Source organism: Dendronephthya gigantea, unplaced genomic scaffold (assembly GCF_004324835.1).
Source record: "Dendronephthya gigantea isolate DGI-Jeju-01 unplaced genomic scaffold, DenGig_1.0 000291F, whole genome shotgun sequence".
In the NCBI taxonomy this organism is placed as follows: domain Eukaryota; kingdom Metazoa; phylum Cnidaria; class Anthozoa; order Malacalcyonacea; family Nephtheidae; genus Dendronephthya; species Dendronephthya gigantea.
Window position 1 is genome coordinate 27,385 of NW_021163301.1, and position 17,765 is coordinate 45,149.

Genomic DNA, 17,765 nt, shown 5'->3' on the forward strand with positions numbered 1-17,765 from the left:
GTGGTTTGCGGAAAAATTCGTCGCGAAAAAGTAGAATCGCTTCCTACTTTTTATCTTTTCGCGCGAACAAATTCACCTAGTGGAGAACAGACTTAACTCGAACTCCTAACTAACTCGAACTAAATCAAATTCCTCTTGGATTTCGTAATCTTCTTTATAGTAATTTACTCCGCCTAACTCGAACTCGCTTAACTCGAACTCCTCGCTAACTCAAACTAAATATAGTTGTCGATGGCCTCATTTTTTGGCGTTTTTTTGGTGTACTTTTATTATTATCCGCGCTATTTCGGTTGTTAGCGCCAGTGTGTGGAATCCTTTATCGGACTTATTTAGTTGTCGTCTTGTCGATCACAAATCGCTAGTCTGTGGAGGCCCTTAAAGGCCATTATTGTTGAAAGTTATATGCAAATTAGTTTATATGCAAATCACCATGTCGGAAATTTCTGGTAGTGGTAACAGGGCCTTAAAGAATCAGTATTTCATAATTATATCAAGCAGGTTTTTCAGTTTATGAAGTAAACGCATGAACTGCGGCAATCCAATATACGTAAATATAGACGTAACCTATAACACCAACCCCGGTTAACTCGAGCCCCCGGTAACTCGAACAATTTTTCTTTACCCTTGGGAGTTCGAGCTAGCGGGAGAATACTGTACATGCAGGCACATTACGTCTGTTTTTCAGCGGCCAAATCTTATTTCACTAGTCTTAGCACTTCATGAGTGCATGTAACTCATACTTGTTTTCTTTCATTAACAATTTTAAAGGAAACAGCTCCGTAAGAACGGAGCACAAAATGTTTAAGAGATACAAACGACTACACATGCAGTCATGCACCGTTAGATTCGTCACGCGACTTTTGAACCTTGAATAGTACTAGATTTCTCTTTGCGGGACTGTAAGACGCTTATGCTTTGCTTTGCTAGGCATTTTTATATTTAACGCGGGTCCGACTGATATTCGGAGAAAATGAACATCACAGCCGAGTGTCCGAGGCTTGTTTACTTATCGCTATCCTCAAGCAACTAAAACTGCAAGTCATACGAGTGTGTGTTTACAAAGGCTCGTTGGACATTGAGATTCAAAAGGAAAGGAAATTAATTACCTTTTATGGAACGGAGTCGACTGCATGCCCAGTCTTATCTATCTCTTTCAGCAAGGTAAAGGCACCATAATTGATCCCCTCATGCAGGAGCCGATGTATGTTACATTATAAATAAAACTGATATCATTCCGTTTAGAATAATAATCCTGCCATATAAGAGTATTTAAATATTTCGGATCGTAACTACTGAGATCGCACAGATATTCGTTGTGACAGAGCTCTATACTTGTGTGCATATTTCTTCTCTCGTATTTTCAGTAGAAATACAAAAGGAAAGTATTGTTACCCTCATGAGAGAATGACATTCAGGCTTCAGAAACGACATGTCAAAACTCATCCTCTTTCCTCATGGAATGAGAAAACGTCTCGACATGCACTCAGGCTGGTGGGACTTACTTTAGGTTTTGTTAATGATGCAAATGCAGATAATATAATTGTATGTCTGCATGTCTGTGTTAATGTTCAGGGTTTTTTGAAGAAAGGTCTTAAATTCCAGATACAAGTAAAAGTCACTGCTGTTCAGCAGGTGATTGGTAGAGGGGAGAGGAAGGAGGATGGGGGGGGGGGCTGCGGGCAAAAGAAGGGCTGCCATATCTTCGCTGTGGGATGAGTGCATGCTCAAAAAAAATTTTTTGTATCAAGAAATTCCACTGAGATAACTCAATGACTAGAATTTTCTGGAGCATCTCTTTTTCCGTTCCCCAAAACACTCCTTCTTACATGATTGGGATAATTTTTCGACAGTATATATAAATAAATGGTATAGTGTGATGGCACATGAAAAACACTGCAATATAGACGCTTCGGTTGAATAATAAAGAATAGAAGTATATTGATCTTGAACTCATAAACATGCAAGAACATACTAGATATCTGACGCGCATCTTCAAGTGGTACTCAATGGCAAGCTGGAAATGCGCAGTACGTGCATATGAATGCAGCAAAATTAAGCCCTATATGAATATGCAAAATATATGAAGTAGCTATACATCTTCGCCACTTGTGTAAAAATAATTTTGACTTTTGTTGGAATACACGTCAACATTTTGCAGAATGTTAACTGACGTATATCTCTGCATGGCCTTCAAAGAACCTAGAGATTGTAGAGTATATATATTTCGACATATGATTTATAAAATGACAGGTATATATTCTGACAGGCAATGTGCCAATGTAATATATAATTCGATAAACCCGCGAATATATCCGAGTTAGCTGTATGTGTACAAAAGCCAATTGTTTTCAGTAAAAAAGTCATAAATGTATAAGAAAACGTGAATTGTCTGCGAAAATCCACATTTGCACAAGAAAGGCGACGAAACGGACAAGTGCATCACGGAGTCGGACCATCTGCCCCAAAAGTTTTGTTCTTCGAAAAGCCAATCATGCGAAGCGACGAAGTCGTGACTTGTAAATTTAGCCTGTCAACTTTATGTTTGTATAAGTATCTCATTGATTTCATAGTCAGTGACGGATCAGATGTTCACCTGTTTTCATTTTCGAACATCAGTTGTGTCTTGAACTTGAGGAAGGAAAGTCAGAAGATTCGAGTGCGAACAAGGAAACTATAACCGCGTTGATACCCTGAGAATTATCACATGAAGGTAAATGTTCTTTACTTCTTTTTATGTATTTTTTCCTCCTTCCTCCACGAAATGTCAAAGAGTATTCCAAGTAGGTCAGAGTCAAGGGATTTAACAACTGTGCTTCGGCGGAAGCGTTCGAGCTGTGAGTCTAGCTTTAGCCGTGCTGGGTATATTGCGGTCGTATATTTAATACTATTTATATTGAGTTATTTACTGCAAGATATACGCCCATGGATTCACTTGCAAAGATCTTTAATATAGTTTTACTTTAGTATAATTATATATACTGATATATAAATTTCTTTTGACATTTTAAGCGAGCGTGACAGTTGCGGCAAAAAAAATGAGGCAAGCTACGATCATCCTCCTGTGCGTCACAGCCATTTGCAGTTACTACAGAACTCAAATCAACGCACAAAGTGAGTAACAACTGGACCTTTATTATAGCTTTTTTGGTAATTATATATATCAGATCAACATTATAAATAAATTCTGATCAAAAATTGAATTTCTTTATATCAATATTGCCCACCGAATTAGTTCAGTATGCACATGCATGTGTGGCGACAGTTGCATGGGTCTCTAATATTTTTGGGCGTGCAAATTTATTTTGCTTTCTTAGAAGGGATCATTTTCGTTATAACTTTATTTTTCAAGCCTTTTGAGCCTGTTCCTTTGGTTTTACATGTTTGTTGAAAGCTTTAAACAAAACAAACTATTACCTTAGCACCTCATGTACTCATGTACTCATGCATGCAATGCAAAAACTCTAGCGACAGGCAGAAACATCGATGATAAAACTTTGTGCATGCATATACGTTGTGAAGATTGATAATTATTACTGCAATTGGCATTTAGCTCAACGTTTAATTAAAAGACCCGTGACTAGACCTCTGTTACTTCATTTGTCTAAATATTGGTTTCCTATATAGGCAAAAATTAATTCGCAGTTTGGCTAACATTACTGTAATGTATATATATATGTACAGTAGATTGGTTTAAAGGATCCGGTCTATATAACTATACTGTCTTGAGTGCATGTTTTTTCAGGCTTTTCTTTGAATCTTATCTTGATCTTGATCGCGGGTAGAAATATGTCTTACTCTTGGTATTCCCTCATATATAGTTATTCCACCTATTACTTCTTAAAACGTGTCAGGTAATGCTGGAGTACACAGTTAACCTCTGACTATATTATCGCGCAATAATCGGATCATCTACTTGGAAAGCATGTCTGAGTCCCAAGCGTTAAAGAAGGTTTGACAGCCGGAATGATTGCATAGTTATAGCGCTATACCGACCGCCACACCCATTCCTCTGCGATATATTTTCCAGCTGCATGACATTGTGCGTGCATGCATATAATTATATAGATTATTGAAATAAATGAAATTTAATTGCATTTGTTATTGTTTTTTACTTAGACTAATCTTATATACATATGACTTTTTTGAATTTACGAATTTTCAGTAGCATGCATGATGCATTTACTCATGCGTGTACGAAGACCTATATACTTCATGCTGTTTCGTGTTCAAATTTCGGAAAGACTGCGTGCTTGCTTTTATAAACTAAGAAGTGTCGCGAGAATTTAATCTAACCAAAATGTGAAGACTCAGTCGTTACACAGAGATGACAGTCGCTTCAAGTGATGGCATAAAAGTTTTTTTTTCATTTTTCTCATAACCGCATGCATTTGTATCTGCATTCGTGACTCACACTTTAGTTTTTAGACTGGTATATTATGATTCATGTGTCAGTATATCCATGTACTATTTTTTTCATTTTTTTCTACGTGTATAATTTCTCTGAAATACGCGTGCATTGTAGTTTTGAATTTTCTATAATTAAAACATTCGCCATAGTAATTAGTCTGTTATGCCTGTTTTCCTCTAGCGATATTTTTCGCGCGAAGCGAATTTATTCCTTTGTATTTGAGCAATTCGTTCCAGATGGTTGCAGGAGAGAGCTCTGAAACAAAAGTAAAATGTCACTTCGCGCGAAAATTATCGCTAGTGGAAAACCGGCTTTATACACACTTTTTGGCCATTTGCGTGTCAGAGGCTTGTGCATGTCATGACCGTATTTAGGTGCATGAGGGCGCAGTTTTTGATATTTGCATGTGAAGTATTTATTGCACCTGCATGCATGGTGCAATACGAAACTCACGCCATGCACGACCGGCCGATAAATTCATTCATGATTGTGAGTTAAAAGTTTACTTTACAAAGTTTTAAAAGCCAAACAGAAAGGTTATGTTATTCGATCCATCGACTTCTGCAAAATTTGAATGATTTTAAGATTAATCGGTTTCTGCATAGTGAACAGGTGTTCCATGCAAGTTTTTTCGCGATGTTACGAAATTTAACTATGCAATTTGAGCCATGTAAAACACCCGAAGTTCTTCCAATGCGGAAAAAGCAGTTTTTACTGACTAATTTTATGTGGAAGTCATTTTAAAATGGCTCACAACATCACCCTGGCTTGCATGATTAATAATACTTTATATAATAATGATGATTTTTTTGTTTCATATATATTATTTATGTGCTAGTATAGTAGGAAGGTATTAACCTAAGAAAATTTATAATATGAAAATGTAAATAGTTTTTCGGCATTCCAAATCGTAAAAATACTAAAAACACTGTATTATATATAATAGATTAGACAATATGAATGGAAAAGAACCGATGAAAAAAATGTCACATATAATCGAGATGTTAGCCTTTCAACTTCTGCGTGTTTATAACACGTTAATTTTTTAGATTGTATTGAGTGCGAAAGCAAGACTCTATTTTGCCGAGATAAGAAGAAAAATTCTCTGAAAGAGCTCTTAGCAGATGTAAACGACACATTTATCTCGACAGTTAGACGGTTAGTGTGATTTATTGGTGGGACTGATTTAACAAGGTTAAGAAGCCGACTACTATGGTCGAATATATACGTCCATGCGAGTGCTGACATGTAAAAAAGCTAAAACACCGTAAATGCGTTTGTTATCATTCGTTAAGCTTCTGTTATTTATGCCTGGGGATCGAGCTTTTGTAACGAAAGCACACACGTTTAGTACCGATTTTTGCCATTTGAAATTGCAGCAGAAAACGTTTGAAAGGTACAACTATATATAATACTTTCAACTGTATATATAGTTTCTTTGGATGAATAGGCTAAGGGGCAGCTGTGAACTACATGCACAATCGGCTTTCTTCCTAGCATTCAAACCCCGCATACAAGTATTGCTGCGTCAGTTCCAATCATGGATATATTATATAAAGTTAGAGAATGGTGGGCAACGTCATTGTCCATTGCATGCGGGGCGCCTGAATCATGGGGGAAGCGGGAGCAGCTGCCCTTTGCTTACAATACAGCTCCCACTGCCCTTTGCTTATGGGGGTGAGCGGGGCAGCCCTGTGTCCTTTGCTATATACCATCAGTACCATGTAACTAGTAGCAATATACATTCAACATTTAATATTGATCCCCATAGTACTCCCCGCATTAAAAACTAACAGATAATATTATTGAAAATGCGTTCTCCCGTGGAATTGCATGCAAGTTCACATGTACTTGTAAAGTTTTCACTTCGTGTGATTGCTAATTAAGGTAAAATGCATGTGCCTTTTTTTAAAATTCTGCCCCTGCATGGTTTTAAAATTGGTAGCCATGCACTGGAGAGCCCACATTCAAGAAGCAACTCTATTGCTCATTTTAACGTTGGGCCATTTAGGTTGGTTGTGGATAAGAATAATATCTTGCTTTCTAAAGAAGATCTTAAAATACTGGTAAAAAAATTCTCTTCCCTGCATTTCTTGTAAGTATAATTAAGATGGTATGTAAACCAAAATTAAATCTTCCGTTTGGATGAACTTATTTTATAACGCTATAATTTTATTCGACGATATCAGTTGTCCAGCTGATCTGGGTATAAAAATCAAACAATCAGAAGCCAGATCTTCGACAAAACTGAATGATCATTTCCTTCATTTCATATGACTTCGACACTCGAAAATATCAAGTAATTTTATTATATTTAGGCGAAAACACGCTTATTTTTTTCCAACTGTGAATTAGAATTTAAATTTCTCGCCTTTTATACTATTAGTTTGAAGAATAAGGACAAATAACGCCAGGCGTATGATAACTTAGCTTTGTCGAGGCGCCTTATGATGTCATGATCTCAGATCAACTGGGTATAATGAGGATCTTAAGTTAAGGGATCTTAAGGGGTAGCGACTTGTGTATCTATGTATAATATTTGCTTATATAATTTATAGAGATTTGCGAGGTAATTCAATACCAGACTTGGAAGCGTTCTCTAGTAATTTGAGTACGCTTAAGGAACTGGAAGAAATGTAAATATATATTTATCTACAGCATGCATATAAGCCTAGGAATGGAACCTAATTTAACGTGGTTTTGTATAAGTTCTCCCTCCAGCCTCGTGTGTATATATAATGTCCCCTATGCATGCACACCATTTTGCTCCCCTTAAACAAGTTTTTTTAAATATATTAAAATTTGTAGAATAATTTAATGATTTTATTTAAGGCCCTCTTCAACCATTCTTTAACCCACTCATACATATATGCATGGTATACGATAAAATACCTGCCAATTAGTCCTATAAAGTTGTGGAAAATCGTTACTGAGAAATATGATATACTTTTAAATCAGAAGGTTCGACACTGTTCTGCATGAATTCAGCAAAGTGCCCAACAACTTTTTGCATGAAAAATTTTTTTTCAACTTTCAAGTGCTGTGTCACTGCTGTTGAAATCACGTATATACATAGCATGGATATCATTAAAACTTTTTTTATTCCCCTGTTAAAATGTTCAGTTTAAAATGCATATTTTCATTGAAAAGGGGTTATAAGCTAGGAGGGCTTTGGTTAATTCACTTGCATGCTATACATAATTGGTAATTGGAAGTGAAATTTTTTCGTTTTGTTGTTAAATTGTCATTTAATTATTTTTAGTGATTTCGAATCGAATAAAATAAAAGAGATACCAGATGATATTTTAAAGAAAATGCCGAACCTTACAGTGTTGTAAGTTTAAAACGTATTCTAATTCTTGTTTAATTAAACGTATTTTTGATGTTTCCTCTTTAAAGGATGTAAACATACAGTATAATTGCCAAAAGCTCTTTGAGTATATATGTAACATTAATACACCAGGTGGCCCAGGACCGAAACTAGATGCAGTAATTAGGGGGTGCATGAGCAGTGGCGTAACAAGAACGATAATTGACGGGGTGAATCAATATTCATATATCCAGCAATAGCTTGCTTAAAATCCATCGGGCATAACTGAATATATGAATATTCAAATTATTATCGTTCTAATTACGCCCTGTGCATGAGTGCATTCATATTCTTTTTCAGCAGAAGATTTCTTTAGTATGTTGCATCTGAAGGCTCTCACATCGTTTGTGCGTAAAACCGAAGCGCAAAACGAATTTGATCTTTTCTTTAATTGAGCTATAATTCATGTTGTAATTTTTCTTTGAAAATCATATTAAAATTTATTCATTTTAGGAAGTTAAGCCGCAATAGTATAGAAAAAATTCCAGAAAAGCTGTTGGAGAACAACACAGAACTGAAAGCCCTGTAAGTATAGATCTGAGATCATGGTACATGGGAATATATTATTCTCTTAACCCTATATGATAATTTCAGCGTCCTTTCCAACAACAAAATCAAGAAGATTGAAGCTAATGACATTAAAGATGGCAATAAACTGGAAGCATTGTAAGTAGACGGCAACAACCCCGTCCCCAGCGCATTTCCCTTTTCTCATTAGGAATGCTTCGAGGATGAATTTGGACGTAAGTATAATTCATAAGTTAGAAACCGATAGCTTGCCATACCGCAGGCTAGTCTTAGGTTGCCAAGGTTTGTGCTTAGCAACAGACTGCGGGAGCTTATTAGTTATGCACATGCAGTGAATTTCACGTACTCCCCTTCTCGTTACCAGTCCCGAAACGATCTGTTATAAAGTATATGTATATTCAATCATTGATCTTATTATTCAACAATAATTGTAATTAGTAAAGCTCAATAATTGTAAATTAGTAAGTCCACGGGCTCGGGAAAACCTCTAGATTGCTGTGCTTAACTTATACAGCTAGCATATCAACACCAGATATGGTTTAGTGAGGATTAGGTACAATATATATAAATATTAATACTCAGTCATGCAAACAGCATGTAATGACCGTTGATTGCATTGCAGTGATATCGAGAGCATGCAGGGGGGTTGTCATATTGTCGTACGACGCACACCATGCATATTCATAAAGGAATAATTTGGGTGGCGAATATTTTTTAGATTGGTCAATGGTAACCCTCTCGAGGATTTAGACTGGCCGGTGATCAAAAAAATGAAGAACCTCAAAGCATTGTAAGTGCATGTTATAGTCTGTTGACGTCATCATGAGTATTGAATTAATGACTTTGTTTGAAACGTTCTCATTAATATATTTAATTGCAGGAATATTCGTAATCTCAAAGCATCCAATGCTGAAGGTTTTAGTTTTATTCTGAATCCCAGGATATTTTATGAAAACACGCAACTGAAATTCATGTAAGTTTCTTTGATTCTAAAACAATCCCTTGCGTGCAGAACTAAACATGCAGTCACTAATATGACGCCGAAACTAAGTTACAATGCAGGGTATATTATATACTGATACTTGATCTCCAGCGGTGTATTTCCTATAATATATCTCATCTGTTAATGATCCAATCAGAAAGCTCGATTTGTACCACGTGATCAGTCAATTAATCACGAAGTTCCATCGACGTTTCCCCACATTACAGTAAAAAGTCGAATATCCCGCTTCGAGTTTACGTGTATACCACGCGTGGATATGCATCGCGCACGATTATATCAGCCATTGTTATATAGGTGCTTTGAATTTTAAATGTGATTGGTTCATTACTCGAGTCTCCATGTTTCCATACTTCTCGTCTCGGGAACATTCATACTCTCGGGAAAACAAAACTCACCATTTCCCTCGGGAGTATACATTAAGTGTATATTATTATTATCGCAACGTCACAAGCTAGATGTGGTTGCTCTGTCTAGACGTTGTTTCGATATAATATATAATTTATTGACCTTCCGCTCAGGATATATCTTCTGACCGTCCCTCGCTCGGGATGTATCATCCCTTGCATGGAGGTAATATTAATTTTCATTTAATTCCCCTCACTTCAGGTCTTCAAAAACGTCGAATATATTTTTCAGTTCTTAATCCTCAAAAAAACCTGTTTGACTTACAAAAACGCCGGAAAATCCAGGTTTTAAAGATTTCATGTTGGCCAACGCGTGCACCAAATTATACTTCATGCAACATTAAACGTTTGTACAGCACAGTTGCATTAATTGTATCACTTAGTGTGATCGAATTGTGTCTCAGATGCGCAAGGTTGTTTTGAAGGGCTTTCACAACCAACTATACTTACGAATGAAAAAGCTAGTATCTTTGATCTTAAACGAACATTAAGGTTTAGGTTTGCTGAACGTTTTTGCATGCACTGAATCTCGCGCACATCGTTCTATTGGGTGCTTTTTCAAAGAGCATGCTTTTTTGAAATACACTGTAAATGCTTTGAAGTAAACATTTACTCATAATCCTAATTCTGTTACGCTAAAGCTAAACATAAACTAAATTACAACCATAATTTAACTTGGTGCCAACATTAGATTATTGCAATTTCACTTATAGATTCACGAGTGTGTATGCTGATTGTTGTAATATCAAACGTATGGAGAATACGACAAAGAGAAAATATGGTAAAATTAATAAAGAGTGGGTTTGTCAATTCAGGAACAACGACCTTGAAGTCAAGGAAGAATGTGGTAAGACGTCGGAGAAATAGTAACTGCATGCTCTTTATGTTCTATCGCATCAGAAATTAAGATGGGCCCGTACCGCAGTCAAGCTAATATATACTAAATATAGGGATGATATTTTTAGGAAGAATCTTTGAGCAAAACAATTTGTTCAATCACAATTCGATTTAACACTGTATGAACCAGGTTGATGTTCATAAATATCACGCACAATGCATAGAGAGCTTGTGCATTGTGAGCACAAGACCTTGTCAGGGCAGCTGTCTTTGATTTTAGGCTTAACCTTCATTTATTGTTCAAATGCTCTATGGAATTTTAAAAATGCTTCTTACATTGCTGTTAATTCGTCATCCTGAGAAAGACTATAATTGTGCGACCTTTTCTCCAGTATTGCGTGGAGAAAAGTTAAACCGCCTTACGTTAGTTAGTCACAACACTGTCGTCATATATGACGTGTATCAAATTCTTTTAACAACTAGCTGTAAGGATTAGCTCCGGGGATCTGGAGGATACGTATCAGGGACATGTGGAAGTTAATAAGAAAGGAAAAGGCGTTTGGGAAAAATTGAAGAGCACCAATTGGACTATGGAAGATGCAAATGTCGTTTGCAGAGAAGTGGGATATGATCTTGCGTTAGAATTCACAACTGCTTATCATTACGAGTTAAGAAAAAGCCAGGATCCCAAAATTTATCCTGAAAATATTCCGGGTTCCCACATGTGGAACAGAGCATGCAATGGCTCTGAATACTCAATTTTGCGGTGTCAAAAGAGAGACGGTGGCTCACACCTTTTTCCCGATGCCGGTGTTGGCGTCAGATGCAAATCTCCCGGTAAGAAACATATATATATATATATATATATATATATATATATATATATATATATATATATATATATATATATATATATATATATATATACATATGTCCCTTCAATTTACTTTATCAACCCTAGCATGCATTCATTTATTGCAGACGAAAGGATAGATAAAATGTGCACTGAAAAGAATGCAACTCGGGCGTTCGATTGTATCAAGGAGGACAACAAGAAGCTTAAAAATTTACCATGGCAGGATAAGAATGATACAAAATGCAAAATGTACGTATATACATGTACCTGTAACCTGTTGATTTAGATTAAATATTGATGGTCACGTAAATAAAAATACATTCATATAGCATGCAGAGATATGCGGTCTGCTTGTAAGCGCACTGTCTATAGAACTATCAAAACTGCAACCTTGGTTATTACTGATATTACTGTGTTGGCTATAATTACTCTAAAACCCTCTAGTTGCACTATCTGTGAACACTGATTCGGCATTCAGGAGGTAGGGGGTAAAAGTAAATGCCATGTTTAATGAAAAAAATCATATGAAAAAATGAAGCAGAATGTGAATGATGTCGTTTAGTTAAAACTCGCTAAATGCTTCGTCATAAAACTAACTCAGTTATCTTCATTGGGGTTATCATCATTTTTTTATTATGTTATTTTTTTTAGGATAGATCTCAGGGGAAATGAAATCAGATGGATACAAGACACTACTTCTCTAAAACACTTTAAGAGCCTGGAGACATTGTAAGTATATTTAATTTATTCTGGGAAAGCTGAACTGCCGCATGTATGCAATCAACCAATTAACCCGCACGTTATATTTATTGGCCTCGCGGGCAGATCAGAGAGAGTTTTTCGATTTTTTACGAAATACTCGAAAAGACATCTCACTTTGCGCTAAATTTATTTCTAGGTACTTATCCGGAAATGGTTTAGCATGGCTTCACGATGGCGTTTTTGAAATAAAAAGTTTGATTACATTGTAAGTAGCGTTTCATATTATTCAAATATGCAAATTTATCGTGCCGCCGAATCAGTACATTTACGAGATGAACGATATTGTTTAATGTAGCTATAATTTTCATATTAGGTATACTTTTCACTAGCTATAAGAATAACACCGAAACATTTCTTAACAATGTATGCATTAATCATTCATATATTCCATTGGCATGCATGCACCAATCATGCACGATGGCGTCTGGTAAGCACGCACCCTTTCTGATGGTAACTCATCCAACGCCTCTGCATGTCATAAGATAACGACATTTCACTTAAGAATTACCGGCTGTCAAGCGGGCCAGGGCTGAATTTTTTTCTGACGTAGAAGCGCGGCTCCGGCTGCCTTTCGAAACCCTGATAAAAGCCCTGTTTACACTATACTCAATTTATTGGCACGGCACGGCTAAAATGGGTACCCGTGCCCAATTTTATTAGTGTTCAGGCTACCAAAACAAAGGCCGGGCACGGATGAAATGGGCACGGGTACCCATTTTAGCCGTGCCGTGCCAATAAATTGAGTATAGTGTAGGCTAAAGTGCTAGTCACGAAAATTACGGCGCTATAAGTTTGAACCTACTTTTCTACCCGCAGGGATTTAAGTAACAATAACTTGAAATTCATCATAGGCGAACTGAAGTAAGTATAAATCAGCTATTTCTAGATGAAATTCAGGCTAAATTACTAAATGTTCATCAATGATCTGACTGCATGAGTGCATGCATATGAAACCAAAACTTGCAGGCCTTTGGCCCTATACAAACAAACATGCACAAAAATTGCAATTCAGTTAGGGCAGAACAGATTCTAACAACTTAACATATAGCATGCATTCCCTCTGATCACCCAAAACAAATTTCTGTCAACCTTCCGCCAGTTATATGATCACAAAAATATGATCTTTAATTTAATGTAGGCTATTCCTAATCAATAACGCATGCATCCGGTATATAGCATGAATATATGCTCGTATCTTATCCCGAAGTATGAAACTTGTTTTTTCTCCTGACGTGCATGTGGGGAAGGGAATGAGGATGAACGAATCGGAAATTATGGTATAGCTACGTGGTTTTTAAATCGTCCCTTTTTATTTTGCTAAGAATTCTTGAGTAGTTATTTTGAATTTTCTAATCACACATGAATTAAGGATAAAAAATTACGTACGGGCTTTTAGATTACATTACTTTTTATGGGTGATCGCGATTCGCAACCTCTTGCAAGTTAAGATTATTGGGCCTCTCCAAATCTATAATTCCCTATCGTATCACAACCAGCTACATTACCCTTGCTGCATGTTTACCATTGGCTGACGCCTAATTCGTGTTTTGCTTTAATTCGTTTACAAGGAATGCTCAACTTAAAAAGCAAGACTGGTTCAAAGGTTTAAATAACCTGCAAAGTTTGTAAGTGTAAAATCTAATTTCATTCTATAATTGTTACTTCTAAACAAAGAAACATAATGGACAAAGGTGAAAATTTTAGGAAAAAGATAAATAAAAATTATGTAATTAAAAAGCTAACATAATTGAAAATCAAAATCTATCTTTTGCGCGAGACAATAATGAAAACCTTCTTTAAATAAATTGGAATTGTCGGTGGAAGGATTTGGGTCTAGGACTATGCTTCAGTATTTTACTTAAAATTATATAAATAAAGCAGCAGTAGTTGAATTATACGGCAAATGTTATATAAGAAGCCAGATTGAGTAACACGATCCGAAACATGATGAATCTATATATGGTGAATGTGGATGGATGGATCAAATAGAATTGCAGTAATTTAAACAATGTAAAAAATCGTATACGAGGTTGCAGCTGTATACATGTAACTTCATGCAGGTGTTTTAAAATTTCATTTTTAAGGGACATTTCTTCAAATCAACTTACAAGTTGGCCCAGCAACGTCTTCCTACCTCTAAAAAGCATACAAAACATGTAAGTGTGTTGGGGCTGCGAAGCGCTTTTTAATGGAAAGCATGACAGGTTTTGGTTATCTCTTAATTTCCACCAATGCCAATGGAAACTTTAGTTTCGTGCACGAAACCGTATGCCAAAATTGAGTGTTAGTTTCATTTATGCATGTCTTGGGCCGATTGTATAAAACTCTTTTTAAAAACTCAATTTTAAGTAGTTTCGTATTAACTAGAAAATACATTATACTGTATTATTTATGATTGATCAATTCTGCCACTAACTATATACTTAAAGTTAACCACCTTTTTTCAATTTTATACTAAAGATTGTTTCAAGTGTCATGCGCCCGATACACATATACACCCGTTCTTCTAGGTCGATGAAAAACAACAGGTTTAAGGAGTTTCATAACAGATTCTTTGAACATTTAGGATCACTGCAGCGGCTGTAAGTTATTTTTTTTATATCAATTTTGTGAAGGACTTGTCTGATTAAGGTTCGTCGCTTCGCGCGAGAAAATTTGTGTCTGCATATACATTATTCAAGCGATAGTTGATGGAATCAGCATTTAGAACGTCAGTATAGTGCGAAGTTCATCGTAATGAGGACTTAGTTAATTTTCAATTGTTTCACTTGTTTGGGTTCCTTTTGACCTAATACATAAAGCCTATATAGCTTAGAGCATTAACACTACTATTTTCCCCCACAAATTTCTTGCACACGGGAGAGTGGGGCTGTGAGCCATGATTTATTTGGTTGACATGTTGACCAGGAGCTCCGCTGGTAACCAATCCAGAAAGCTAGCATCCGAGATGTTGACATCACCTAAAATATCATCAATACCAAATACATTGAAATTATATACTTAAGGCTCACAATTTTTTACAGGGACATTTCAACCAATCCTGGTCTAATTATCCAGAACTGGGTCGAACTTTTAAAATATTTGAGTAACCTGAAGCATCTGTAAGCATACAAATTATATAAAGATCTGTTAGTTGTTTATGCATGCTTAATGAATGTGTCACCCAACAATGCTCCAATCTCCATTTTTAATGTTGAAATGCAGTGGCGGCGTTCAATCTTAAGTGGGTGGAGAGGACATTCCACCACTCGTCAGTGAGTCAACAAGTTTACCTTCGGGCAGGAAAATAAGGGGTCAGAAATCAATACGAGTTGGAAAAAAAATTTGAGCATAAATCTAGAGACTGGCTTTAAACGGGCATTTCCCTCTAAACGTGTCAGTCTAAATTAGGAGATGGGCTGATGGGCCAGAGGTGTTAGCCACAACAACCAGCACTACTAAGATTTAGTATACTATATGATCTAGGCTATACCAATTTAACCATTCTAAGTAGAGTTAAACTTTTAAAACTTGTTATATACCAGCTAATTTGAGATAATGGTAATTTTTAGGACGACAGATCGGTTCACAGATTGCTGTTTTGTGGAGGCAATCTTGTCGGATGCAGAATGCGTTGCCCCAGCTGATAGTCTTGCCAGTTGTGAGGAAATGATAAAATATCCGGCGCTCATAGTTCTAATGTGGTTCTTGGTTGTTCTAACGATCGGAGGGAATATTTTTGCCCTCCTCATGCGGTTGGTGAAGGACGATCAAAACAGAGTACAAAATATGTTCATTTGCAGTCTTAGTTTCAGCGACATGCTCATGGGGGTGTACTTAGCAGGAATAATCAACCAGCAGATTGCGACAAAAGGTGAATACTACAAGCATGATTACAGCTGGCGCTCAGGCATCTTGTGTAAGATATTTGGTATAATATCCGTCATATCAAGCGAGGTCTCGGTCTTCACCCTGGTCTTCATTGCCTACGACAGATTCTTGCACATCGTTCACGCTATGGAATTCAGAAAGATCGGTTATCGCACTGCGGTCTTTCTGTTGTTCAGTACCTGGGCCTGCTGCACTGTTATTGCCGTCCTTCCCGCGATGATCGATTCGTACTTTTACGACAACCTACGCAGAGAGGGTTTCTACGGGACCAACAGCATCTGTATGCCGCTTCAACTCCCCGGTGAAGACACAATAGCATGGGAATATTGCCTCGCGGTGTTCGGAGCACTGAATTTCATTGCTGCAATCTACCTCATCGTATCCTACTGCCAAATGTTCTACTCATCTTATTCCTCAGCGAAAGAATCAAAGAACAACACCCGTCTTGGTGTGCACACGACCATGGCAAAACGATTCGCAGCCGTCGTATTTACCGACGTTTGTTGCTGGGTTCCAATCGCAATGTTGTTACTCTTATCCCTCGTTCGGGCAATCAACGACGGAGGCAACGAGTTGTACATGTGGTTTTCGATTTGCGTCATACCAATCAATTCAGCCATCAATCCTATCCTGTATACCCTCAGCACACCGTTGTTCTGGGAGAAAGTCAAGGCAACCATCAAGAAAATGCTATTCTGCCTGTCACAAGGTTTGACCAGAGTTAATTCCGCAAATGTTTATTGTACATTAGTTTGTATCCTTGGCTCAATTCTGCATATTTTTCTATCGTAGATCGTCGAAACGTTGGCAAATCTGTTAGTAGTGATAACCCAAAGTTGATCACGAAAATCAAACGGGACAAAAAGGCCTAAACAACATTTTAAGCCGGGCATCTTAGTTTAGGACAGTGTACATCACTGTAATAGGCTTGATATTCTAGAAGAAGACTTAGAAACAAGTTGTATACTAAATGCTGAAATTGGCTGCCATTTCATCTCGAAGCATATTTTTAGATTTTACACTAGTCGAGAAATTGTATCCTGCATGCATTTAAAAATGAAGCAGAAAAAACGTATAAAGCTAATACCTTATCAGTAACGCATTACGCACCTTAGTCTTCACATGATTTGAAACGCATATATAACATTAAACAATTCATTCTAAAATGTAAAATTAAAGATAGCATGGGAAACAGCGATAGCGATGCCTGGCATATAACGGTTATGTAATCATCAAATAAAAAATCGTCATATGCACAAATCATGTTAATGCTATTATTTTCTGCAACCTTATTTTCCCCCCATTACACTCCTGTTGACCGTTTGCAAATTCGAAGAGATTATAAATGGTTTTGTGCTTGGCATATGATAATATATAACTTGAGTGGCAGATTGGCAGGATTTTGTGAGAGGGCTTAGTTCGCGGCATATAGGCCCGTTTCAAATTTCGAACTTTCACTGCACACAGTTGTACCACATGATAGTGATGGTACTGCATGGTATCACTTTAAAACACCAAAATCTGTCTGTCACTCACGTCATATTTTTTTAAAAATTTAGTAAAGAAAGAGAACAATTTGGGAAAATAGTCTTCTGGATTGTCTATGCTGTCACTCACATAGAGATTATAAATAACAATAGAGGAGGCATTGGTATCGGAAACATTTATATATAGCCGAAAAAGGGAGCGCGTTAATGGGGAGCAAATTCAAGTCCCGGATGCTAAGC

General features: G+C 36.7%; 1 protein-coding gene across 3 annotated transcripts; it reads left to right on the forward strand.

The window, feature by feature from the left end:
• Positions 1-1,103: 1,103 nt before the first annotated feature.
• On the forward strand, positions 1,104-17,469 carry LOC114541437 (G-protein coupled receptor GRL101-like). 3 transcript variants are annotated; one of them, XM_028561359.1, is made up of 23 exons: positions 1,104-1,161; positions 2,571-2,710; positions 3,010-3,111; positions 5,458-5,566; positions 6,420-6,503; positions 6,967-7,044; positions 7,671-7,742; positions 8,232-8,303; positions 8,373-8,444; positions 9,025-9,096; positions 9,187-9,279; positions 10,427-10,560; positions 11,034-11,387; positions 11,532-11,655; positions 12,058-12,135; positions 12,305-12,373; positions 12,985-13,029; positions 13,737-13,793; positions 14,253-14,324; positions 14,679-14,750; positions 15,192-15,269; positions 15,720-16,747; positions 16,831-17,469. In XM_028561359.1, the coding sequence occupies exons 3-23, from the start codon at positions 3,036-3,038 to the stop codon at positions 16,908-16,910; spliced, it is 2,919 nt and encodes a 972-aa protein (XP_028417160.1). In that variant the 5' UTR covers positions 1,104-1,161; positions 2,571-2,710; positions 3,010-3,035; the 3' UTR covers positions 16,911-17,469. The 3 variants fall into 3 exon arrangements, 2 of the variants coding, with proteins under 2 accessions (XP_028417160.1, XP_028417159.1); XM_028561358.1 differs by lacking the exon at positions 1,104-1,161 and having other exon boundaries at positions 2,479-2,710; XR_003689279.1 differs by lacking the exons at positions 1,104-1,161; positions 15,720-16,747; positions 16,831-17,469 and having other exon boundaries at positions 2,469-2,710; positions 14,629-14,750; positions 15,192-15,213.
• The last annotated feature ends 296 nt before the right edge of the window (positions 17,470-17,765 follow it).